Source organism: Narcine bancroftii, chromosome 8, assembly GCF_036971445.1.
Source record: "Narcine bancroftii isolate sNarBan1 chromosome 8, sNarBan1.hap1, whole genome shotgun sequence".
NCBI classification, from domain to species: Eukaryota; Metazoa; Chordata; class Chondrichthyes; order Torpediniformes; family Narcinidae; genus Narcine; species Narcine bancroftii.
The window spans coordinates 22,008,467-22,033,978 of NC_091476.1; the positions used below are offsets into that span (position 1 = coordinate 22,008,467).

At 37.9% G+C, this 25,512-nt stretch overlaps 1 protein-coding gene across 3 annotated transcripts in view; it reads left to right on the forward strand.

The window, feature by feature from the left end:
• LOC138740458 (MORC family CW-type zinc finger protein 3) overlaps positions 1–25,512 on the forward strand; it is a 75,755-nt gene that overhangs the window by 28,543 nt on the left and 21,700 nt on the right. For 2 of the 3 annotated variants that reach the window (XM_069893107.1, XM_069893106.1), the window contains 8 exons: positions 3,176–3,332; positions 4,294–4,422; positions 8,367–8,486; positions 10,669–10,772; positions 20,523–20,630; positions 21,169–21,297; positions 22,863–22,940; positions 23,794–23,848. In XM_069893107.1, coding sequence (XP_069749208.1) covers positions 3,176–3,332; positions 4,294–4,422; positions 8,367–8,486; positions 10,669–10,772; positions 20,523–20,630; positions 21,169–21,297; positions 22,863–22,940; positions 23,794–23,848 — 880 coding nt within the window. Of the gene's footprint in view, positions 1–1,961; positions 2,273–3,175; positions 3,333–4,293; positions 4,423–8,366; positions 8,487–10,668; positions 10,773–20,522; positions 20,631–21,168; positions 21,298–22,862; positions 22,941–23,793; positions 23,849–25,512 lie in introns of all 3 variants that reach the window. The other variant, XM_069893105.1, reaches the window with a different exon arrangement.

Here is a 25,512-nt window from a genome sequence, read left to right on the forward strand (position 1 = left end):
ATATCTAGATGGGAATCAGATTTCCAGGTAATCGCTATACATTTCCTGGCCACCGCCAATGCAATCTTTACAAATTCTAATTGGTGTTTTGCTGGCTTCATTTTAGGTTTTGCTTCTGCTATATTTCCCAATATAAACAAATCTGGTATCTGTATAAATTGAATCTTAGTGATTTGTTCCAGATTTCCCAAATCATCTTAGAGGGCCTCGCCTTGGAACATGATCAGGTTCCTGTTTCCTTGCTACATCTAAAACATTGATCTGATATTTCTGATTTTAATTTGTGTAATTTTTTGGGGCGTTGGTGCAAAAAAATTGTATTGTGCCACTCTATACCTTGCGTTAATAGTATTGGTCAAGCTGTCCTTTACGTTAGTAGTATCGGTCATGCTGTCAAGTCTGACCAGCTTTTATCATCAATCAGAATACCCAGATCATTGTCTAGATTTATATAACCCCCGTTTCACAATACCCACTTGAAGTAGAAAATACACTTTTGAAATTTCTTTACCGTCCACTTTCGAACCAGCTTACTCGGCTGCACTGTGGTAAGCTCATCATTGGGCCCAATTTGTCCCTTAAATAGGATCTTAATTTAAAATAGAAGAAGATAGTATTATTAGCTATGGCTTATTTGGTTTTTAATTGATCAAATTACATTAATTCCCCTTGCTCATAGCAATCCTCATTACACTTGATCCCTTTTTGGGATCAGGTGTGATCAGGATTTTATTGTCCATTGTTAAAGGAATAAACCTATTTTGAGCTAGAGGCATTTTAGGAGAAAGGCCCTGGCCCCATGCACGTTTAAACTGTCTATAGAATGAGGCCAGTTGTGGTTTTATTACATCAAAAATTCGTGGAGTTCAGATCCAAAATGGCAGTACCCCATTCAGCAGCCCAGACTTAGTTTGCAGGCTTTGTTGGAGGAGTGGACGAGTGCAGGTCACCAGTGCGGAAGAACATCACCTCCACTGATAAGAGGAAGGCTGGGAAAGGACCCCACAGTTAGGGGACCAAAGCCCCAGACCAGTGTGAGGCTTGGTGACCAAAGGCCTTACACCAACCTACGTGATGCTAGTGACTGGCATCTAGCAACCAGATATTGGGACCGGAGTCAAGGGTGCTATTGGTGAGCAAGGCTTCCACAGGGCCGCTGGTGCTGACAACTTTTTAATTGTTTTTGGGGCTTGGAACAAGAGATTAGGCAGGTTGACGGATGCCTCGAGCTTGGGTTCACTGCTGTACCGGACAGGGCCATGTGGCGATGGAGATTACAGGAGTACAGGAGGTGGTGGTATCAGAGGAGGTGACAGGATTCGCAGGTACTTGACATCCCTAAGGGGACTTTCATTTGCTTCTATCATCTTGATCGTGGTGCTGGATTAGAGGTACCTCTTTGTGGACCTTCACAGGGCAAACAAAGGAAAACAAATTTTGTGTACATGACAACAAATGGAATCTTGAGATAAGACAAATTTAGACTGATTTATTTGAGGTGCCGAAGGGTGATTGTTAGAGATGTAAAATTATATAAAGATGGGATAAATTGAGTCCTTCTCATGAGTCTTTCCCATGATGGAAATGTCATACTAGAGGGCAGTCATAATGAAAATGTCAAATACTAGAGGGTAGTGGCTTAAGATATGAAGGGAAATGTTTAAAGGAAGCATTTTTTTTGTATTGAGGGTGTTAGATACCTGGTAGGGAAGGTGCAGAAGCAGATATTTAAGAGGCATTAAGGCAGACACATGGACAGTCATGGAATATGGTCAATGTGTATGCAGATGAGATTAATTAGATTGATATTATGGTTGTTGCAGACATTTCTGTCCTGTACTACTCACTGTCTATCTTTGCTATGTAAAGGACACTGACCTGTTAAGCTTCTCCAACATTGTGTTTTTACTTCAACCGTGGTGTCTGCGGACTTTCGTATTGTACTTCTGTTCTCGTTCTAGATTTGATGGTGTTTTGCAAGACATTGGATTGCCTTATCCAAAATATCAGACAATATTTCTCCAGTCACCATCTTGGATCATCTACAATCACCTACATACTTAGGGAGTGGAGTTTTGAGGAAAAGATAAAACTTATGAGCTGAAGACTTTGACCACCAGCAGTCCATGAATGTCACAGTAGAGCACATCTTTAAATATCAGTGAAAGCTACATGGTGAACTGCACATGAGGAAAACCAGAAATTATGTTTATCCCTCTACTCAAAATGCCACTTGCTCCTCAATTAATTTGAAGTATATGACAAGTACAATGTAAGCAGCAAATTCCAAGGCATGACAAAGTTATGCCGTAGCAACTATGAAAGATCATGTGACAAAGAACTTAAGAAGTAATATAATAATGATGTCCTTGAAGTTAGTAAATCTGTCATGAGATTCTATCCAAAAGTCTTCATTTCAGTGATGAGAGTCTTGGAAAAACTGAGCCTCCAAATATTTTTAGCAAAAAAGTTCTGGTAATACCTTTGGTTGCTTTGAGGGAATAGACACTTAGCATGGTGATATGTTTTTGCATTTTGCTCCCAAGTCCTGAAGCATCATTCCTTCTCATATTGACACCTCCCGGCATGGATTGCTGCCTAAGTATCACCATTAATGCACCCATTGAATAAGTACTGTATTTCAGTAGCTAAATGCTGCAGTATGTAGTCGTTGTTGGTGTTGGCACATTCAAAAGGTGTTTGAGCAGCAACCAATGAATGTCATAGTAGAGCATAATGTCTCTTTAAATATCAGTGAAAGCAACATGGTGTACTGCTATTTAGAGTGTGTCAGATCCTAGGCTGCAAATTTTGCATACAACTTGTACATTTTCTACGCCTTGATGATGTATTTGTGTTTTTGTAATTTTTTTTCATATCACTGGAGTATCATACAGATTTTTTTTGAAAGGGCATGGGAAAATATTTCTTGAGCGCCTTATGGTATTTTTTTTGGTATTCATGCATCTTTTTCTCAGTCTGTATTCGTTTGTAATTAATTTAATAGCTTTGCTTTGCATTGATTGGCATATCCGATTTATTTTCTGTTCCTATCCCCAATGATTTAAGACCCTTGAAGTGCTAAGAGGTATTCACTTGCATTTTCACAATAGATAATTTCTTGATTTCTCTGGAAGTTATTGTTCATTTAAAAAAAAGCTTTTGTATTTTTCAGAAACAAGGATGGAAAACCGGAGCTGGATTTTGAAACGGACCAATATGATATCAGGATCCCAGATATCAATTGTGAGGAGAGTGCAGGAAAGAAGAAAAATTATAGACGGCCAGAGAGACTAGATCAGCACGTTCCTGAAAGTGACTACTCTTTAAGAGTCAGTATTATGTGTCGATTTTTTTTTGTTATTTCAGATTTATTTCAAAAATGAGCAGTGCATAGCCTTTACATGATAATTGGTGATTCATTTTTGTTGTATTTGTAGAAATTGAATCATGTAATATATAATCAGATAATTTTGATCACAGGCATTTGATAATATGATTTATCTTTGTTTGATGGATGATATTTGTCTACTATTGGGACACACCTTAAGCTCAATGTCTCAGGGTCACTAATTGCCAAACAAAATAACATTTTTTTATAGGGAAGTTAAAATTTATAAATGTTTCAACCAAATTAAGATTACAAAAGTGTAGAAAGATCTAAGGTTGAATATTTTTTGAGTAAAAATGCTTTTGCATTGCTACAATTTCAGCTGTAATGAGAAACAGGCAAAGGTTTTTATATAAAATCTGCAATTTTTACAGGATTTAACCTCCGAACTCTTTTCATTGCTGAATTTGCTGTTATTACACCCACCCCCCTTCCATGACAGCAGGACTGATTCCTCATTTTCAAATTTGTTTTTTTTTTAAAGCATAAATTGCTTACAAATTCATTTTTATTCCATATCTCAATTTTTTGGTTATATTTATGAATTATATAAGTGCAAATTTCCATTACTTGTAATGCAGTAGACCCCAATTTTTTTCATTGATGCAGCATACTTTATGGCAAGTATGCCGTATGCAGGTGAAGAGTTTGGGCTTCTTGTCCTCTGAGCTGTGCAGCACAGAAACATTTCCCTTCGGCCCACCATCCATGCTGACCTTTTTGCCCACCTCCACCAATCTCATTGCTGTATGAGGACAGTATTCTTCTATGCCTTTTTAAATGAATCTTGAATGTACCCGGTAGTCATTGTGTTGATTCCACCTACTCCTCTGAAGATCATCGTAAAAGGTGAGGATGGCAAGATGACAATCTAACTACTATGCTTTTTATTCTTCTCATAGGCCTATTGTGGCATTTTATATCTGAAGCCTCGAATGCAGATCATATTGCGCAAGAAGAAAATCAAAGCACAACTTATCACCAAGAGTTTGGCCCACATTGAATACGATGTTTATAGGCCTAATTTTATTGTATCCTTTTCTGGGTTTATTTAAGTAGCATCTGCCTTATTTTGTCTTTTTATTGAAGTTGCTCAGTTTTGAAATTCTTTATGTAAAATGGAAGAAATCATTAACATTGTTTCCCCAAAATTAACTTTCTAATCATTGGTGATCACTACAGATTTGACTGGAAGGGTAAGACATTGTATAAAACAATGTAGTTGGCTTTTGTGGTTCAAACAAAGTGTTACAAAAAACCTGTGAAATTAGGGCAAAATGTAAAGGCTTACCTGATTTGTCATAATGTAATTTCTTCAAACTTCTGAAAGAGAATGAGGTTGGAAATCACAAATGAATATTATAATGCTGTCAGAAACTTGTAGACGAGACTTGTATTTAATTAACCAGTTACTGGATTCCAGGTTTAAATGTAATATTCTATGACTCTCTGATACTCTTTATTAACTGTACTGTTGAATTAGGGCAACAAATTCATTTTTTTTACAATTTAATCAATACTAACATTTACATCATGCTTCTACTGTTGGTCAGGTTAGAGTCATGCAGCACGAAACAGGCCCTTCTCCTCTTCTTATCTATGTTGATCAAGTTGGCATTCTGGGCTGGTCCCATTTGCCTGCATTTGGTCCATATTCTTTTGTGCCTTTCTTGTCTAAATGTTGTTGAACACCAAAATTGCACTCTTGCAGCTTGTTCCAGATATAAGCCACCCTTTGAGTGGAAAAAGTTGTCCCTCAGGTCACTCTTAAATCTCTCCCCTCTCACCTTAAGCAACACTTAACTTGTGTATCAACGGGTGCATCCGGTTCTCCTGTTGTGGCCTTCTCTACATCAGAGAGAATGGAATCAGACTGGGAGATTGCTTCGCTGAGCACCTTCGCTCTGTCCGCATCAGTGACAGGGATCTCCCAGTGACTAACCAATTCAGTTCTCTACCCCACTTTCACGCTGATGTGCCTGTCCGTGGCCTCTTGTACTGTTAAACCTGAGCCACCCATAAATTGGAGGAGCAACACCTAATTTTCTATCTTGGCACTCTCCAGCCAGATTGCATTAACATTGATTTCTCGGGTTTCTGCTAGACTATTTCCCGTTTTTCTCTATTCTCCATCCCTCTCTTCCTTCCTTCAGCTATCCACCACCTTCCCTCTCCATTCAGAGCTATTCCCCCTCCCCTCGTTTGTTGGTATGCCCTCCCATCCTAATCCACCTATTATGTCTTGCCTGTTGCACATTGCTCCTCCCTTGCCCCTCCCCCCACCATTTTGTTTGGGTACCTGCTGACATTTGACCATACCACGATGAAGGGGTCAAGCCCAAAACATTGGTTATGTATTTTTATCATGGTTTTGTAAGCATCAGTCACATTTGTATAATATGATTTAAAGTTTTATTTCCCCCCCCCCCCGTGCTACATGATACATTTTGGTAAAATCTTGGAAGCATGGTACAAAGATTGCAATGATTAAAGTCCCCAGCCACAATAAAGGCTCTGTTCGAATGCAATGTCTGATAACAGTACTGAGATTTTTCATGGCTACTTCAGCATTAATATCCGGTGGTACATAAAACTCCAACAACAATGATACATGTAAATTCTTGTGGTTGATAAAATGATCTGCACTTAATAATCACGTATTCCAGATCCATAGAGCAATAAGCATCAGCGATGGAGAGTTAGTTAGTGCATCGTGATCAATTCACATCGATGCACAGACCACCCCCTCTACTTTTACCTGGCGTTACTGCTGCTCTGTCAACCCCGAAGACCATGTGTCCTTCCAATTCCACCACCTTGTTTGGGACATCGCTGTTTCGCCATTGTCTCCATTAAAACATAACGTTGCAATTCATAAGCTGCCTTTGTGTGAGGGTCCAAATCCTTAGTTCACGTAGCTTGTTCGTCAAAGACCGAACATCGGCAAGAAAGATGCTAGGTAACGTTGGCCAGAGTGGATTTAGTCTTGGCCTAGCACACAGGCCTTAATGCTTTCTCTGTCTTTCCTTACAGTCTCGACACCAGCACGTACCTTTCCGGGCGGGGTGAGTTGAATATGTGGTGTCCTTACTAACTCCGGAGGTATTTAGTCAAAATTGAATGAATAATCCAAACCTGTATTATTGCAATGATAATAAATGTCCAAAAGTGACCAACTGCAGTAGATGTCATTCGCATAGCCGATTCAAACAAGCACACAGAAAGCAAGCAAGTATCTTAACACTATTTTCCAAACTCTGGTAAGACATTTGAGCTTCGCAGTACACACGCGCCGCCGTTATAAAACATGAGTGTGTGTGTGTCATGATAGAGCATTTTCCACCCTAGGATAATTTTTACAAGCATCTGAAAATTCTTGAATTACTTAAATTTTTTTTTTCAAAATAAAGAATAAAAGATTTGAAATCTTAGTCATGTGTCATCTACATATAACGGCCTTGAAATTCAGTTGCAAAATGCTGGCTTTTTTCAACATGCAATTGAACTTGCACATTAGGACAGCACGGTTAGCGTAGCAGTTAGCACAGCACTATGACAGCACCAGCGACCCTGGTTCAACCCAGCACTATCTGTAAGGAGTTTCTACATTCTTCCTGTTTCTGTGGTCCTTTCCTCCGGGGCAGTCTGATTTCCTCCCACCCTTCAAAACGTAACAGGGTTGTTAGAGTATTTGGACAGCATAGACCTGTGGGCCAGAATGGCCTGTTACCATCTGTATGTCTAAATTTAAAAATTATGACCTTTTCCCATCACTGAAGGAATTCAGCAGGTTGAGCAGCACGCATGGGGAGAAAAAAATTGTTCTGATGTGGATTTTGACACAAAACATTAACGATTACTTTCTCCCACAGATGCTGCTTGTCTTGTAAATTTCTCCAGCAGTTTATTTTTTGTTCCATATTCCAAAATCAGCAATCTCTTGTTTCTCTATAAGATTCCTCTGGGCATGAATCACACTTGTATCCCCAACACAAATTTCACAACAGGGATGTACAAGTTGCCCTTTTCCATGCAATTCTTCTTTAGGTGTGCTTTTATTTTAGGAAGGCCAACTGATAGGTATTGGAATGTCAGCTATATTGACCAGGAGCATTCATTGTTTCATGATATTTTAATCTTCACTATTGTACTTAACAGGGAGGCATACAAGGACGTTAAAGTCTTTACATCTTCTGCATGCCTTTGATCCCCATTTAACCCTATGTCCAGTCTATTCACTACTGTGCTTCCCTTTTCCCATGTTGATTCTGTTTGTCTATTTACAACTGGATTCATGATATCCTCTCTGGCGAACTCCAATTTAAAAAAAAACTCCAACACCTTGGTCACAAATCTCTTCTTGCAGCTCCTTACAGGCAGAAGGTACAGAAGCCTGAGGTCCTTCACCTCAAGGTTCAAGAAAAGTTTTTTTCTCATTGCCATCTATCTCATACCATCATGACCATAAACTACTCCAGGACCACCAAAGGATGTGTCTGCACTATTGAAATTTCAATTTTTTTTCTTGAACTAACTGCAACTGAATATTTATCATTTGATATTTATTTTCTCTTTCTTTCTGTCTTGGTATATTGTGGTAATTTATACATGAACTAAAGCAACATCACAATTCACAATCTGCCAATTAAAGTGTACCCCAGTATCCCAATGTTGACTGTTCATTTTTCTCCATTGATGCTGCCTAACCTGCTGTGTTCCTTCATCTTCTCTTTGTTTGTTCGAGATTCCAGCTAATACAGTTCTTGTGTTTTGCCTATTCTGTCTCTTGCCCTCTTTCTGGTGGTAAGAAATGAGTGCTTTCTGATGAACTGGCATGAACATGATGGCGACATGATTTCCCTGTATCATGAGTTAGTTGGTTAAATGCGATACATATATGGCACCTACTGTTAGTTTCTCAAACTCATAGTTTATCCCATGCCTAGCATGTTGTTTACCTTAAAGATTTGATTAGAATAAACGTGTAAAAATAACCTTTGGTTTTAACTGCAAGAACAAGGAGCATTATGGGATAATGATGTACAACAAAAATCGTCTTATCAAATCCTATGAGAAAGTTGGATGTCAGATAAAGGTAAGTTACACTATTCACATTTTTTTTTAGAATGATCTTACTTCTTGATACCAGAAATTAAAGTTTAAATTTCTTTAACCAGTTTAACCTGTTCCTTACTGAGATACTTTTCCATGGAATGAAAACTGAAAACACTGGAAATGTGCAGCAGTTAGTCATGGAGAGAGAAGCATTGTTAACATTTTAATAGGCTGATCTCTCATCAGAACTATGAAAAGTTAGAAATCAGAATTTCTAAGTTGAAGAAAGATGGACTGTGCAAGGAGAATGAAGGCTAAGAGAAATCGAATGACACAAATGTTGCATTTGGCTAGGAGTGAAGGTGTGTTCATTACAACTGATCTGTTTGTAGGAAATGCAAAGAGGACAAGTGAGAGAATAAAATTGCAACAACTGAGATTTGTCAGATCCAAATTTAAAAGTATATATTTAGAGATGTAGTGCAGTAATAAGTCTGACTGGCCCATGAGCCCGTGTTGCCCACTTACCAATGAACCTACTAACCTATGCGGAATGTGGGAGGAAACTGGGGCATCAGGAGGAAATCCACACAGCCATGAGTAGGATGTACAATCTCTACAAACAGGGAATTCGAACCCTGGTCACTGGCGCTGTAATGACGCAGTGGGAACTGCTATGCTGACCATGCCAACTGTGGCAGTTACTTTAAATCCAAAATTAAATAAATGCTGGGTCAGGCGGTATTGGTGGATGGAGAAAAACTGAGTTGATTTCACTTTCAGCAGAATTCCATGATTCTGATACAAATCAGAATGGTTGGGCCATCTATAATTCATTATTATATCTGCTGATTTTCAAAATCTCTTCACAATAAGTAAGTCTAGATTAAATATTTAAATTTCAAGCTTAACCTTGTGCTTGCCTCATGCAATTTATCTGATTATTTTTTTCTTAAGTTTGAAGCATTGTGGTTGTTTGCCACATTGTGACTATGACGAAGGCAGCTTCCACAAGCCAAGAATTGAAACCATTCTACTATGTGCATGTCAAAGATCTGGCTGGATTCCAATGAACAGTTTGCATATTTACAAATCTATTTCTTTCTAGAAAATTGAAAGGAATTGTTAAATTAAATCAATCATGGTTTCAGAGATGACATGAAGCTGCATCCTACAAAAAATGTGTTGCTAAGAACACGGTTGGCCTAGCTGTTAGCGCAACGCCTTTACAGCGCCAGCGATCGGGACCAGGGTTCAAATTCATGCTGTCTGTAAGGAGTTTGTACATTCTCCCCATGTTTGCATGGGTTTTCTCCGGGGCGGGGTTCCAGTTTCCTCCCACCCTTGAAAATGTGCTCGGGTGTAGGTTAATTGGGTGTAAATTGAGTGGCATGGGCCGAAATGGCCTGTTACCATGCTGTAAGTCTAAATTTAAAAATTGTAAATTAAACAGCAGAATTCTGACTTTAAAAAAAGCTGACATTTTTATAATTTACTCAAGCACTAGATTTTATTAGAACTGCTGAAAAAAACTTTTAAATTTGGACTCGAGGTCTTGGAGAGTGTTGTTGAACAGAGATCTCAGGGTGGTAGAGGCACTACTAGATGATGGCAACAAAGGTAGACAGGGTGGGGAAGAAAACATTTGGCATAGTAACTTTCATTAGTCAAGAGAATGAGTGCAGGAGTTGTGGTGCCAGACATCACAACTGTGCAAAATACTGATATGGCCATTTGGAGTATTAAGTTGGAAATAAGTGCAGAAAAGATTCACAAGCACGTTACCAGGACTGGAGGCCTGCTACAAGGAGAAGCAAGATGGTCTGAAACTATTTTCCTAAGAGCTTAGGAGGCTGAAGGTTGACCCTATAAAGATATATAAAATCATGAGGGGCACAGATAAATGATCACAGCCTTTTTCCCAGGGTGGGGATTTCCAAAATGATGGGGGAAAGGTTTAAAGCAAGGGGTTAATTATTTAAATGGGAACTTAGGGGCATCTCTTTCACAAAGAGGTTTTTGGGGTATGTGGAATGAGTTACTAGAGGAAGGTGTACAGGTAGTACAAATGTAACCTTTATAAGACATGTACACAGTACTTGGATAGGAAAGATTTGGAGGGAAATGTGCATACTCAAGTAAATAACTTCTTTGGGCCAAAGGACTTATTTCCTTGCTCAATAACTATAATTCTAATAATTTTGTTTGTCTTTTTGCTCCAGTCAACCTCCAGAGGATGTGGAATTGGTATAATAGGAATTATTGAGTGCAATTTTCTCAAACCAGCGCATAATAAGCAAGATTTTGAATATACCAAAGAATACAGGTAGGTCTAGAAAAACACAATGGACCAATATCTCAAACAAATAAGTAAAGAGGCCATAAACCTTAATAAATGGATCTGAAACATAGATACTAGACTCAGGAGATCAAAAGCTTATCCAAAATACACGTGGCGTCAAAAGTGGAAAATTCACATGAAATAATGTTTAATGTGCACCAAAAAAAATATTTGATTGCTGCTTCCATTATACCTCCCCACCACTGCCGCCGGTCCCAATTGTGACTTCATGTCGATACTAAAAAAAAAGTTCAGTTTTTGGATCTTTTCAGACTTTCGATATGGGGTACTCAGACTATGTAAAGTTCACTATTTGACCTGCTAAGTTTTTCCAGCATTGTGTTTGCAGACTTTTGTGTTTCACTGATGGGTGAAAGGGTTTGTTTCTGTGTAGCAGTGTTTTATGGTTGTTGGGGGCAATTTTGTCACTTGAATTATTGTTGATTTATTGATTTCTGTGTACACTTAATGAGTGATGTTCAGTATTTACTGTTGCAAATCATAAGGGAAATTCTATAGCTCTGTATATCACATTACTTGAAGTTATAATGAGGAAAGAATTATTCACAATCCTAATAAAGAAAATCTCTCACCTCACCATTTCTTCTTTATAAGATTTCCTGGTTGCATTGGTATTCATATAAACTGGGAAATGAATAAATGATGTAAATTCTAATCCAACATAAAAGTTCATTCAAGAAAATGTATTATTTAACTTCGTAACAATGAAACTAGGAACTTGCATGAATATCATGCCAAGTAATGCATTGCACTGGCCAAATCACATGATCACAGTCACTGTCTGGGCCTAGTTTTGGTAAAATAAAATAAATTTTGATAACTGTTTTACCAAAAATGTTGAGTATATTAATTTTTTTTAGTGCAAGTTGGAGTGTTTTAAGTAAACTAGAAAGCTGTGGAAAACTTCACATGCAGTGGCATTTTGTAACAGCAAATCTCCATATCTCAAAGCTTTCTGTGTTAATAAATGGTTATAAATGTAATTATCTTAAAAGATTATAAAAAATTGCTAAAAAACCCCAAAAATAATAGATTTGTCAAACATGTTATATATATTTTTTAATTCAGAGTGTAACTTTAAGGGTTAGTGCCTGCTGCAACCATTCACAGCTGTGGAGAGACTGTTAGCAACATCTAGAACAGAATGTACCCAAAAGTTGCTACTCTCCAGGAAGAGAAAGCACATTTTGTTGCTTTATCCAGGAACACTGGTGGTGAGTGAGATAAATGAGTGTCACACTTAAAGAAACAGCAGATTTGACCACTAGCCTCCTAATGAACACAGAGGTGGAGTGACTTGGTGTGAAATGGACAATTTGGATGATTCTCACTGTCAGGGGAATTATTGAACCATTGTGACCAAAGAAAAGGTCACTTTGATTGACCCATATCTTGGTAAACAAAGCAGTAGAATTGCTGTATTGAATCGTGATGGTCATTTTGTCTGACTTGTGCCTGGGTTTTGGAAGCATCCTGAAAGTCGCACATTTCATTTCCCCCTACGCAAGGAAAAGGGGAGTTGTGACAATCATTCGTATGAAAGGTCATTTCTCTACAAGAAACTCGACCAGGATTCAGAGGTTTTAATTAGCAGTGCACTCAGTGTCTCCTATCTCCTTTGTAATCTCTTCCGGGCATTAGATTAAAAGTCTGAATTTCAACACTGGATTGCTAAGACTGAAGTGTGAACTGACTTTCCAGAATTGTGCCTAATCCTATAATGGTTTGGGTCTTTAAGTAGCGCGCGTGCGCACTCACACACACGCACACACACACACACACACACACACACACACACACAATTAAAATAGTAGGAAAATAAATAACTATAATCAGCTTATTTTTCAAATCTATAGTGTAAGAGAGCTGGGATAATAATTGTTTTGAAATAATATTTTATTTTTGATGATCCAGTCTCCTTTTGTATTTTACCAGTCATCTTCCTTCAGTGATTTACATTTAACATCCCTGTATAATTCTACTTGCAAATGCTACATAATTTTAAAAATGGCAGCATTCAAATTATTTAGAATTGGTTGGCATTTATCTACCTTGTCTGTCTGTTGCATTACCTAACTAGTTTCTGTATAATATAAATCTTTCCCATTCAAATACTTATTAATTTACCATTCCAAAATTACATTTAATTTGTCTCCTCCATTCCTTTACATATTGCAATCATGATCACAAATATTACAAAAATTTGTCTACCCTCTGGTTCTGCACCACGCTGTTTAGGATCAATATTAACTATTTCACCTCACCCTATCATCTGATTTAATTTACTAGTTACCTCCTGAGCTTTTCATTGAGTGAGTGAATGCAAACCCAATAAGAGTAGCTGGAACTTTTTAATTTTTCGACGTACTCATTATTTTATTTCATTTATTGCCATGGTTCCTTTTATAAACCAGGATCTTTTTGTATTTTAGTCTTTAAATCACTTTCCAACATATGTGATGCATTTGGATTTTCAGAAAGCTCTAAATAAGATCTCACACATGAGGTTGATGAACATGATGAGAGCATTAGAATTGTTGGTAATACACCAGTGGGCATTTAGTGTGGATTAGCAGATGAAAAATGAAGACCATGAATAAAAGGGTCCTGCTCAGTTTGGCAGACTCAGACTGGAAGGATACCATAAGATTGTATGTTTGGGCACCATCTATTCACATCCATCATTGTTGATTTGGGCACCAATTAACATTTTTGTGGAAGACACAAAACTAAATGGTGAAGAGGATGGATGGTGTAACAGTTAGCACACCTTTAAAGCGCCAGCGATCAGGACCGGGGTTTGAATCCTGTGCTGTTTGTAGGGAGTTTGTATGTTCTCCCTTTGTTTGTGAGGGGTTTTCCTGGGGGATTTGGTTTCCTCCTACCATATGAAACGTACCAAAGGGTTTGTAGGTAAATTAAGTCTAATAGGGTGGTACGGGCTCATGGACCGAAATGGCCTGTTACCATGCTGCATGTCTATATTTAAATTTAAAGATGTAAAAAAAGCTTCAAGGGTATGTGGGCAAGTTGAGTTAGAGAGCAACGTGATGGCAGATAGGGTACAATGTGGAAAATTTGAGATAATCTATTTTTTTTAAATAAGAGAGATTGGGAAAGATTGTGGATAACTTTGTATACAAGACACTGAAAGCTTTTATGCAGGTGCACCAGATAGTCAAGAGGATTTGAATATGAGATTGAAGATTCTTATTGAACTTCTTTGTGGCTGTCCATCCCATAGGATGATGATTGTTCCTTTCAGTCAATTTGTGGGGCTTAATATGTACGTCCTGGAGTGGCTGTATCGGCCAATCCTTGACAGGTACTGCTTGCCACATACTTAACAGGTTAGGCCTAGAGGATCAGCAGGGGTCGAAGCTCTGTCGTGGCACTTCCCTGTGTGAGGCGCTGGACAAAGTGGCGATTCTGCTTTTGGTAGACAGAAGTTAAAAGAATTTTATGTATGTTACATTCTAAATGTAGTATTATGTAACAATAATGGAACCTTTACCTTTTTTTCTCTGTTGCCTCTTTGAGCTTGTTCTCAGCAGCATCCACACCTTATACCCCACTCCTCAGAAAGGAACAGTATGTGCATGAATGGATTTTGGCTGAGTAGGGGGTTGACAGGTCCAGACCCACCCTCTTGATAGCCTCTCCTAAATCCAGCGCTATGGTGAGGTCCAAGAAGGCGAGGGGAAGTTCTGTTGTAGTGAATGGCCAGATCAAGCTTTGATGAACTTACTACTTTAATGAAGTATTGTGTACCTTTTTGATTTTACAATGGGGTGCAGCGAAGGTTCACCAGATCAGATCCTAGGGTGGTGGATGTCATATGAAGAGAGATGGAGTATGGTGGTGCTCTGTTTTCTAGAGTTTAAAAGAATAAGCAGTGAATGAAACATAGAAAATAATTAAAAGACACAACAGGCTGGATATAAAGAGATCTATTTCCCCTGTCTGAGGAGTTTAGAGCAATTAGAGAATGACACAAAATAGAAAATGAGAAGAAATGTCTTCTTAGAGAGGTGAATCTTTCACCTCAAGGAGATTTCAATGATTTCATTCAAAATAAAGATCAATAGACTTCTGATAGTAGTGAAATTACTAAAAATGGAGAAAGAGCAGAAAAATTCCTTTGTAGACTAGATCTCAAACAGCGATGAATCAGAAAATTGAAGAACTGTAGAGATCAATGGCTTGGTGCAAGGACATCAACCTCTCCATCAATGTTAGCAAGAAATGAGGAACTTGTCAAAGATTTCCAGAAGAGGTCACACCTCTATCTGCATCAATGTTGCTGATATTAGACAGAAGCAAGTTCTGAGGAGTAAACCTCTCCAACAACCTTACCCGGTCCAATAGGCGAAGGCTGATCAGGTGCACCAGTGCTTTGCTTCTTCAGAAGCTTGAGGAAATTTGGCAAGTAACCTCCAAATGATGCACCATTGAAAATATCCTGTCAGGATGCACTACTCCATGGTTTGCAAACTGCTTCATCCAAGACTGCAAAAAAGCACAGCTCAGACAATCACGCAAGCCCCCTCCCCTCTTTCAACTTCATCTGTGCCAGCCATTCTAAATGGGGGTCCTACAACCTCCCCATGGACTACAGCGCATTTAAGTAAAAGCCTTGTTTTCTTTTCACTCGTACTATAAATTTTTTTAATGTAGTTGGTTGGAGAGAAGTACAGAAGAAACCCAAACTTTCACGGGGGAGGGGGCCCATAAACTTTGAGCAGAATTCTAAGGGGGCCATAGCAAAACAAGGTTGAAAATGGCTGATCTATATTTCATGCTGAGGCTGAAAAGCAGGCAATATATTAAAAGACTCACCCACCCCAGCCACAGTCACTTTACCCACCTCCTGTCAGGAAGAGTATGAGTATGAGATCATGAACCACCAGAATTAAGGGCCGTTTCTTTCCTGCCATTATCAAGCACCTGAACGAACCTCACAATAGTAAAATAATGTTCCCTTTCCTCTGTACTATCTATGGATTGGCTAACTAGATTGCTCACAAAAATTACCTCACACATGTCACAATAAACTTGAACTTGATCTGGAAATGCTTGTGTGGTAAAAGATCAGCCATAATCTAAATGAATGGTAGAAAAGGACTGCCCTGCTGGTATTTTTTTTTCTGTACCTCTTGAGTCAACCATGATGGAGAGGAATTAGTCAGAGGTTCATTACAATATTCCAAAATGATCATTCTATATATGTCATTCCATGTGCCACTGATGTGGAATTCACATGAAAGGCTTGAAGGGGACTTGCTGTGGAGAATGTGGTCTGCTTTTCAGAGTGACTTGAAATTAGGAGAACATCATCATGTTTCATTCTGGCAAAATCAAATTTCTGTTGTATAAGGCTGTCAAAATGAACAAAATGCAGTTGAATTTTCAGGCTGATTTTTATTTTTCTTATTTGTGTTGTTGAGCGTTACGGTTGTTGTTCTATACTTAAAGAAGTGGACTTAAACTGTTGTGGGTATTTATGTGGTTGTTGGACAGGACATTCAGCAACAAAGGATATCCTATCCTAGCTGTCCACAAACATTGCCCAGGGCAGATAAAGAAATTTGCCAAGTACTTGTTAAGTTTATCTGGCAAGATAAATTTTTGTAATTTATAAGTTCAGTCAAATGTGGATATCAAGCATGTATTCATGCTCCAGTACAAAATTTATCTGTAAGCATTCTTGCTTAAATCAGCAAGATTATAACAGTGAAACAACTGTTCAGATTACCAACATAGTTATCACAAATAACCTGTCCTAATGCACTGGTTATTTATTATTGATTTTTTTCAATAAATCTTACTTTTGCCAGATATTTTAAAAGAAGTGTCCGAGTGTAAACTTTCAAGTATAGACTACAAATTATGGATCCCATTGTTCAACTTGCCCACATTGAAATATCTGTTCATAAATTATTTCATTAAGAGTACAAGTCAATGGGGTAAGTTGACAAGAAGTACAGAGCAGCAGGGATATCTTGTTCTCGTGAAGGGCCTTGATGGGTTGAGTATTCTGAGAAAGGATGTTATGAAGAGGTGGAAGTTCTGCAAAAGTTCAGCAGATTGGTTTGTGGGATGACAGGACAGTCATAGAAAGAGTGATTGGGTCAATTAAGTTTCTATTCACTAGAGCAGCCATTCACAAGGCACATTTAGGTAAAAGCTTTGTTTTATTTTTATCTTCTGTAACATGCTTATCCCATTGTCTCCTTTCCTCGAGCTCTGTTTCTCTCTCTCTTTTTCCCTCTCTCTGCATTCACAGAACCCCCCCCCCCTTTCCCTATCAGTTCTCACCTTTCCTCTCTGTTATCCTCCAATCCATATCCAATTATCACCTTTTGTCTGTTGATCTGTGCTCTTCCCTCTGCTTTTTATTTCCTTCTCTCCAGCCTTTTAATTTAGGCACCTGCATGCTTTTCACTCCTATCTTGAAGAAGGGCTCAGGCCTAAAAAGTCGGTTATATATCTTTATTTCCTATGGATGCTGCAAAAGCTTGTTGAGTTCCTCCAACATTTCTGTGTTCTTACTGGAAGGTTAACATCACCTCATCACTTCATTTTTCTCCTTTTTAACCCTAATTATATCCTGCTCTGTTTGCTATACAGTATCATTCTTTGTTTCTCATTGTAGTCATATTTTTAAAACTTGAAGATAGCCCTGGGCTGGAACAGTAATGTTTTGAGGATGTGTATAGCCTCCAGATTAAAATATAAATTTTAAGAATTAATTAGGAGGTAATTATTTTTGTTGCCATTGAGTTTGTCATTTCCGAATTATGTTTTTCAATCATGAATAAATCATTCTTTCCCTTTTTATTCCATTCAAAATATTAGCCATCTGATGCATTTAACCAAGTGCTAAGAAACAAAAGATTTTATTGTAGGGAAGTAGGAAAATGCTGAAAATGTTTAGTAGCTTAAGTTGAATCTGTGGAGAAAGCACCTAAGGTTAACATTTAAGGTCACCAATCTTTTGTAAAAAGACACAATATGAGGCATGGTTTAAAAACTGATGAATTAAAATATCTTTTTTGCAAAAATGTAAACCATTTTGTCAATGGTTACAAAAGAATACCAAAGTTGAGGAGATAATTTCACGTACAAGAAAATGTTCCAATGGCAGGAGTCAATGTGAGTATATTATGAGCCTACTATTTGTTGATTATGATTTACCAGCCTCGTGTCTTTTCCTCCTGCTGCTCCGGAAAATGCTGGTTATTTTTATCTTACTTTACTAGCACTAGCTATAACATTCGCTGTGAGAGCTGTAGTTAATATAAAGTTGTTAAAATCAATGCTTAGTACATGGCATATTATTTACCTGGGTGGGGTGCAACAGGACCTGTAAAGATTTAAGGAATACTTACGAATGATGACCAAAAATTTGAAATGATTATTTCTCTGTTCACGCATCCTGAAGTTGGTGTGGCAAATTACTCTGATGAGAGGAGATGGCCAATACTTATAGTGAAACCCTGATTTTATGTCCCCCAATTATGATGTGATGAGTAATTGAACCTTTTTTTTTGCTCTTTCTGGAATTGAAAAGTTTTTTGGTGAGTTAGATCAAAATAGAACAAACTGCAAGAAAAAGAAAATATTTTTCTGTGAAAGATCAGCTTCATGCATTTGACGTGATCAAGACTAAAAGTCAAACTCAAGTTGCACGAGATCTCAGAATATCAGAATCGACTCTTCATGGGTGGAAATCTCAAGAAGAAAAGTTGCATGCGTTGCTTTGCAAAGCTGAAGAAGAATCAGGACTAAAAGCCAAATGCCTGAAGACAGCCAGAGTGTCAGCTTGGTGACTCCCTGTAGGAGTGGTTAGTTCACACTTAATCAGAAGGCCTTCCAATTTCTGGTCCTATTCTCAAAGCTTAAGCCAAGAAGTTTGACAAGCAGATCAACGGAGAAACTTCACAGTTCAAGGCTAGCAATGGATGGCTCGACCGGTTAAATGTTGTCACGGGATTTCTCAAGTGTTAGTATTAGGAGAAATTCGCTCAGCCGACAGTGCTGCCACCAGCTACATTCAAACAAAGAAGAATCGATCACTTTAAGAAATAAACTATAAATGATGTTTTGTTTAGACACAGACTAGCAGAAATGGAAATTCACCAAGGCAGTTATATTTTTCTTTTAAAACATTATATTTATTAGTGACTACTAATAATATAACAAGTTAGTCAAATCAAAACCAACTATGTGCACATGTACATGTGTTGTGTATGTGTGTGATACCCAAACCATTATAGCTTGGGCGCAATTCTGGAAAATCATTCCAAAGTTCAGTCAAAACACAGACATTTAAACTGATACATAGAAATATTCATGAAGGAGATGAGAGAGACTGAGTGACCAGACTGCCAAAAACTCACAAATCCTCATAGAGTTTCTTCCAGAGAAATATGCTTTCGTACAAATGGTTGTCACAACTTCCCTTTTTCTTGCATAGGAGAAACGAAATGCGTGACTTCCACGATGGTTCCAAAACTCAGGTAGGAGTCTATTGAAATTACCAATACTTTGATCACAATGGGGATTCAATAATTCCTCTGACAGAATCAGCTGAATTGTCCATATCACTCTGAGTCATTCCTGCTCAGTGTTCTTTTTTTCCGATTTTTTTATTTTTCACACCATAAATCACATTAACCATGATACACACTTTTTCCTTTTCACACATATACAGTGCCATTTTCTCCCCCCCCCCCCCCTCCCATCCCACCCTCCCTACCTCCCCTCCTGCTCAGTGTTCAATGAGATGGCCGCAAATAATAAAGTGCTGTTCATTCAGTGTTCCCCACACAGGTCTCTAACCACCTGTGTCCTTGGAAAAATCTGCTAATGTCCTTTCTCTTCTCCAAAGTAGCAAATATAGGGACAGCCTGTACTAGCTGATGCCACCCAGTCTTTTCAAAGCTGTGAATGGTTGCAGCTTTCACTAGCCCTTAAACTCACACTAAATGAAACGGGAGCTCATAATAACTAAAAATTAATTTGTGTTTTAATTTCTACTGTAACAACAATGATTTATTTGCAGAATTCTTTAATTCAAAGGTAGTTTACTTGCCAGGAAGTAAACATTGCAAAAAATAAAACATTGGTCAAATAGGGTGAAAGTAGGGGTGTTTTAGGATGTTAGGTCAACATTGGGTAAGTTTGAATGCTGATTTTCTTGAAGCCTGATTTAGTACGACCCTGCCTTTTTTGTGATGACATTTTATGGACCCCAATGATCGTGTTATAATGGGGCCACACCATATTTCTATATGTATAATTTTATGGACCCCAATGATCGTGTTATAATGGGGCCACACTGTATTCCTATATGTATAATTTTCTGAATCATTTGAGGTGCTGAATGAAAGTATTCAGGAGAGAAGATCTTCCTGTTGGGCTACCAGATCAAAAACATTTGAAAATCTCGGCAAATGTTTCCTGTTGTTTTAATCTGGAATTTGCAGCGGATTAGTGATGAACATTTTATAGAAAAACACCCCATGGCACTCCCACTTGACTGTTCAAAGAAGGGTCTGCCTTCATCCAGTTTGTCAGATGTTTGTGTTCATCCCGAGTTTAACCATGATAAAATTATAAAATACTTCTAAAAATGATGAAGCATTGATCAAACGTGTTTTGTTTTTAAATCCCACGGCATCCTAAAACCCAAAGATTATTGTTTTTCAGGTTGACTTTGCACGCACTAGGGCAGAAGCTGAATGATTATTGGAGGGAAAAGAAAATCAAGAAAAGACAGGAGGAAGCAGATAGTACAGAGATGATAGAAGAGCCACGGTGAGAGATTTTTGGCTCCTGTTCCTTTTTTTTTAAATGTTGGTTTGAATAAAGTTTCAATTTCAATGTGCCTTATTAGGCTGCTATCCCATCCCCATTATCCTAACAACATCATATGCTTTATATGTGGATTATGATGCATTTCAATAAACTGCATTTCAAAGCTTCATGAAACCTCTCTGAGATGATGTGAACCTTCAATATATAATGGGTACCATCGGGCAGAAATGCTGAATTGAGGATATATAAAAAAGCATTTTAACCAAATCTTTTAGCACTTTTTGGATGTGTATATATCATCACTTTACATAAAGTTTCTGTTCTGAGGCTTCAAGTCCACAGTAGCATTTTTGACCAGCTAAGTTTCTCCAGCGTTGTTTTTACTTTGTTAATCCTTATTCCTGCCAGTCATGTCTATAACAGTTACAACAGGTGTAGTTGATCCTACCTTTATTCACAATTTGACTTTTATTATCAGTTTACTATTAAGAACTTTTTTTAAATTGTTATCTTTATTGTCTGGTTTTTGTCCAATCAGAACTGCTCCTGATCAGGCCTGGGTTCAGTGTGAGACTTGTATGAAATGGCGCAAATTACCACCAGAGGTTGATCCGGAATCATTGCCAGAAAACTGGTACTGTAATATGAATCCTGACCCCAAATTCAGGTAAGGGGGGTTTGGTGCAGGCTACCCAAAGTAGTCATGGATATCTTAAATTGAATCAGTAAAATTACTACTTTTTAAATAAATAGGATCACAGTGAAGATTACTGGAATCATCTGAAAAATATTCTTCATATTGAATTAGAGGGGCTGATGTAACTTGTGAAACTCTGCACCAACTGGATAACGGCTCTAATGTTCATAGTTGTAAACAAATTGGGGACTGATGATACATTTAATACCTCATTTGAAATTTAGGATTGATAATTGAAGCCTGATGTTTGCACTGTACGTAAACAGAACCCCAATCACCATCCAATACCTCAGTGTGTTTATATGCAATCAACTGAAAACACTCGAATCAGCAAAGCTTTGGTAGTTGGAATTATCTGTATCTAGCTACTCCAGTACGTGGTCAACACTGCCATTTTATCTGACCATGGAAAACTGAACCAATTAGAAAAAGAGCTGCTATAAAAGCAGAAAAAAAATCACTATCTAGTTCAACTTGAGATTTCATACAGCTTTTCCACTGTCTGCCATTCAGAATGTTCACTTCCTCTAGCACAATAGCCACAGAATGTACAGTGTTATATATATATATATATATATATATAATATATATGATATATCATATATATATGATATATATTATATATATAATATATATATGATATATATTTATAATATATATATATATGTGTGTGTGTTACCTCATTGCAAATACTTCTGCTTCCTCAGGCGAGGGCTGCTATCACTGAAGGATAGGACAGGGCCACCTCCAAGTTCAATTCGAAGTCACTCACCACCCTGAGTTGAAATTCCTAATATTTCTGACAATATGACAGCAGTTGTTTTTTTTTCCCATGTACTGCAATGGTTTACAAAGTTTGTTGACCATTAATATTTTTTAAGGGCAATTCTAATTGAGTAATAAGTGATTACTTTGCCAAAACCTTCATGTTCTATCAATGATGAGAACAATATACGGTGTCCCAATGGAACTTGCTATCTTTAGGCAGATGCATACTGTGTGAGCAGAGGCCATCCAGCTGGCAATAACTCTTGTGGCAGAGTGGAGGTATCTTAACACTGAACTGAGCAGGATCATCTGGCCAGAGCTGCTTTAGGCTTGTTTTCTCTTTTTTGTGCTGACATTGAGGATAAGCATCTCAACTAATTTGTTTGATTGGCCACCAGCGTTCTGAACAGGATGTCCCAAGGAGACTGAGCCTTGATCAGATCTGTTGTGGAACTTGCCTTTTTTTCATAGCTGTAGTCTTTTGTGGTAGCTATGTTAAATTGGTAGTTTAGTCTGGAGTAGTTTAGTCTGAAGCTGCTTCTGGAACTTTTTTAGGGTCAAAATAAACTTGAGTTGGACACTGGATGATAATCGAGTATTTGCAAAATCAACTCTCCACTGGCTTTCAACTGAAGAGGCACAGTGACTTGCTCATTCTCTCTGAAAACACGCACAATTGATAGACACCAGTCATTGATACATGATGCATAGCCACCAGGTATTAAGGTGACGAGAAATCCTAACACGTGTTCTTGTTTCCTCTTTAGAGAATGTTCTATACCAGAGGAGCCAGAAGAAAGCGATGATGAGATTACACCTAGTTACGAAAAAACATCAAAAAAATAGTTAAGTATCATCATGAGAAATGTTCCATTTGGATCGTGGATAAAAAAAACAATTTGGCCCAATTAATCCACATTGCCAAATATATTATAGAACATAAAACACTACGGCACAGTACAGGCCCTTCGGCCCTCGATATTGAGCCAATTCTAAATCTTCCCTACCCCACAACCCTCTACTTTTCTTCCATCCATGTACCTGTCTAAGAATCTCTTAAATGCTCTTAACATTTCAGCCTCCACCACCATCCCGGCAAGGCACCCACAACTTTCTTCGTAAAAAAGACTTACCCCTGATGTCTCCCCTAAACTTCCCTCCTTTCACTTTGTACACATGTCCTCTGGTGTTTTCTATTCCTACCCTGGGAAACAGATGCTGGCTGTTTCCCAGAGCAGAAATGATCGTATTCCTATTTCAAGTCTAACCATTTATTTAACCTTATTTTAAATTGATGGCTGGTGCATCTGCTTCAGGCATTAATAAATAGTGTTTAAATACTCCAAGCCTCTATCCTATATTCCATGGAAATTAAAATAAAAAGAGAAACTGCCAGAAGCATGAGAGAAAATGAAAATGTTTAAGATCACTGATCCCTCATCTGAGGCAATAGGTTTTTTTTATTTTTATGTGCCCTCTTTCTAGACCTCTCAAATACTGAGAATAACCTGTTTCCATTTATGTTGTGTGCTACTTCTTAATAATTTTATAGTTGGGTTACAGGAGAGTAGGGTAAAAGCTGGAGGGAAAATATTTTCACTCTCATTTTTACCTCTTTCGCACATTAAAACCCAAAATCCGCAGTAATTTCAGAAAGTTACTATATTTTTCATTTTCATGTATAATGTTTTCTCTTAGTGATCAAAGTCTGGAGAGAAAGAGAACAAAGTCTTTTGACCAAGAGATCATCATGGTAAGGGAATTGTATAACTAAACTATCTCTAATATAGCCAGTTGTAGACACAACTCTAGATTATTTTTGAATGTTTGCGATACTCCAAACTCGAACCCTTTGTTAAGAAAAGAGTCATATTCAGATCAAACCCTTACTGAAAAAGCATGGTCTAATTCTAGAGAACCCACAACCCTTGATAGCATGAGAGTAACTGTAGTTCAGGCCCCAGATGGACCTTGCCTATTGTTTGGGCACGGACCATTAGCACTGAAGGAGGAAGGAAACTGTCTTATGTTAATAGAGTTTCCATCTTTGATTAAAATTAGTTTTGAAATCTGCAACTACTTTTTAAATTATTTATACCATATGTTGCGTATAGTACTGATATGCAAAAAAATTACTTTTTTTTTCAGGCAAAACTGATTAAGATCTGACTTTTTTTTCCAGATTAAGGGTTCAAGTTGGGTTATAAATAATTTTATTGAATTTGATTAATCCCTCCAATATTGCTAATTGGCATCAAGACTGGGACTTGTGCTGATGTGCCTTGTATGACTATTGATTTGAGCTAACATAATTCACAGAATAGGGCCATTTCTCCTTTAGATAAGTGAGGGATGATTTAAGTAACTTGTCATAATATTCTCAATCCATGCAAATAACATTTCTTGTTCTGATTCTTACTTTCACTGTATATAACACTTGTTTACAAATCCTAACAGGGAATCCAGCATTCCACCCATTTATTCTTCATTGCCTGAAAACTGGAAAATATCATAAGTAAGGCCGCCTCTCCCAGCTTCCAAAGTGAAAAATCTTTTGACTGTCGATATTTCAGAATTGGCTCTTTTACTATAGTTCCACAGTTATTGGTAGTTTTAAACAGTTGCTTTAGTTCAGTGGCTGCTTTCATGTGTTCCAGGGACATGAGATGTATGATGTCCTGTCCCAAACTCTATTCCTTTATCAGAGAAATACTCAGGCAGTTAGAACCTTAAAGAAGTGTACAAAAGACTCCTATGAAGGGAAGATAAAATACAGGGAAATGTGAATGAATGGCTACATATACTAGGCCTCTAAAGTATTCTATGTTTACTGTTTAACACACATTCATTTCTGTACTGCAGATGCATTTGACTGGTACTTTGTATTTTTTTATATGCCTGGTGCTGTTCCTGTTGGTTCTGTACTCATCACTGAACCAGCCTGGTTTGATAATATTGACAGAGTGAGAGATATGAGGTCACAGATTATGATGGCATTCACTTCTGCTGACGGTCCACATGCCCTCACGAAAGCTTATTTTTTGAGCTGCCACACAAGAAGGAGTTTGTACATTATGTGAAATATAGATTTTGTTGTCATCGAATGATTGACGTTCACTTCTACCATCTGCCACAAGCAGATTGGTGAGGACAAGGACAAGTAGACTTTCCCCTCATTGTCATTGATCATCCCGCATTCTGAAATAAGGCCATGATGTCAATTCCTTGGTATTAATGCTCTCACTACCTGCTGTAGACCCAGTTTGGCAGCTGTCGCTTTTAGAGCTAGTGCTCCCAAGCCAGTCTTGCTGATAGACATTGAAGACCCCCACAGCAAATAGATTCTGCTGCCTTGTTACTTTTAATTGTGTCTTCCAATTGTTGTTCAGTGTGGAGGAGCACTGATTTATTTACTGA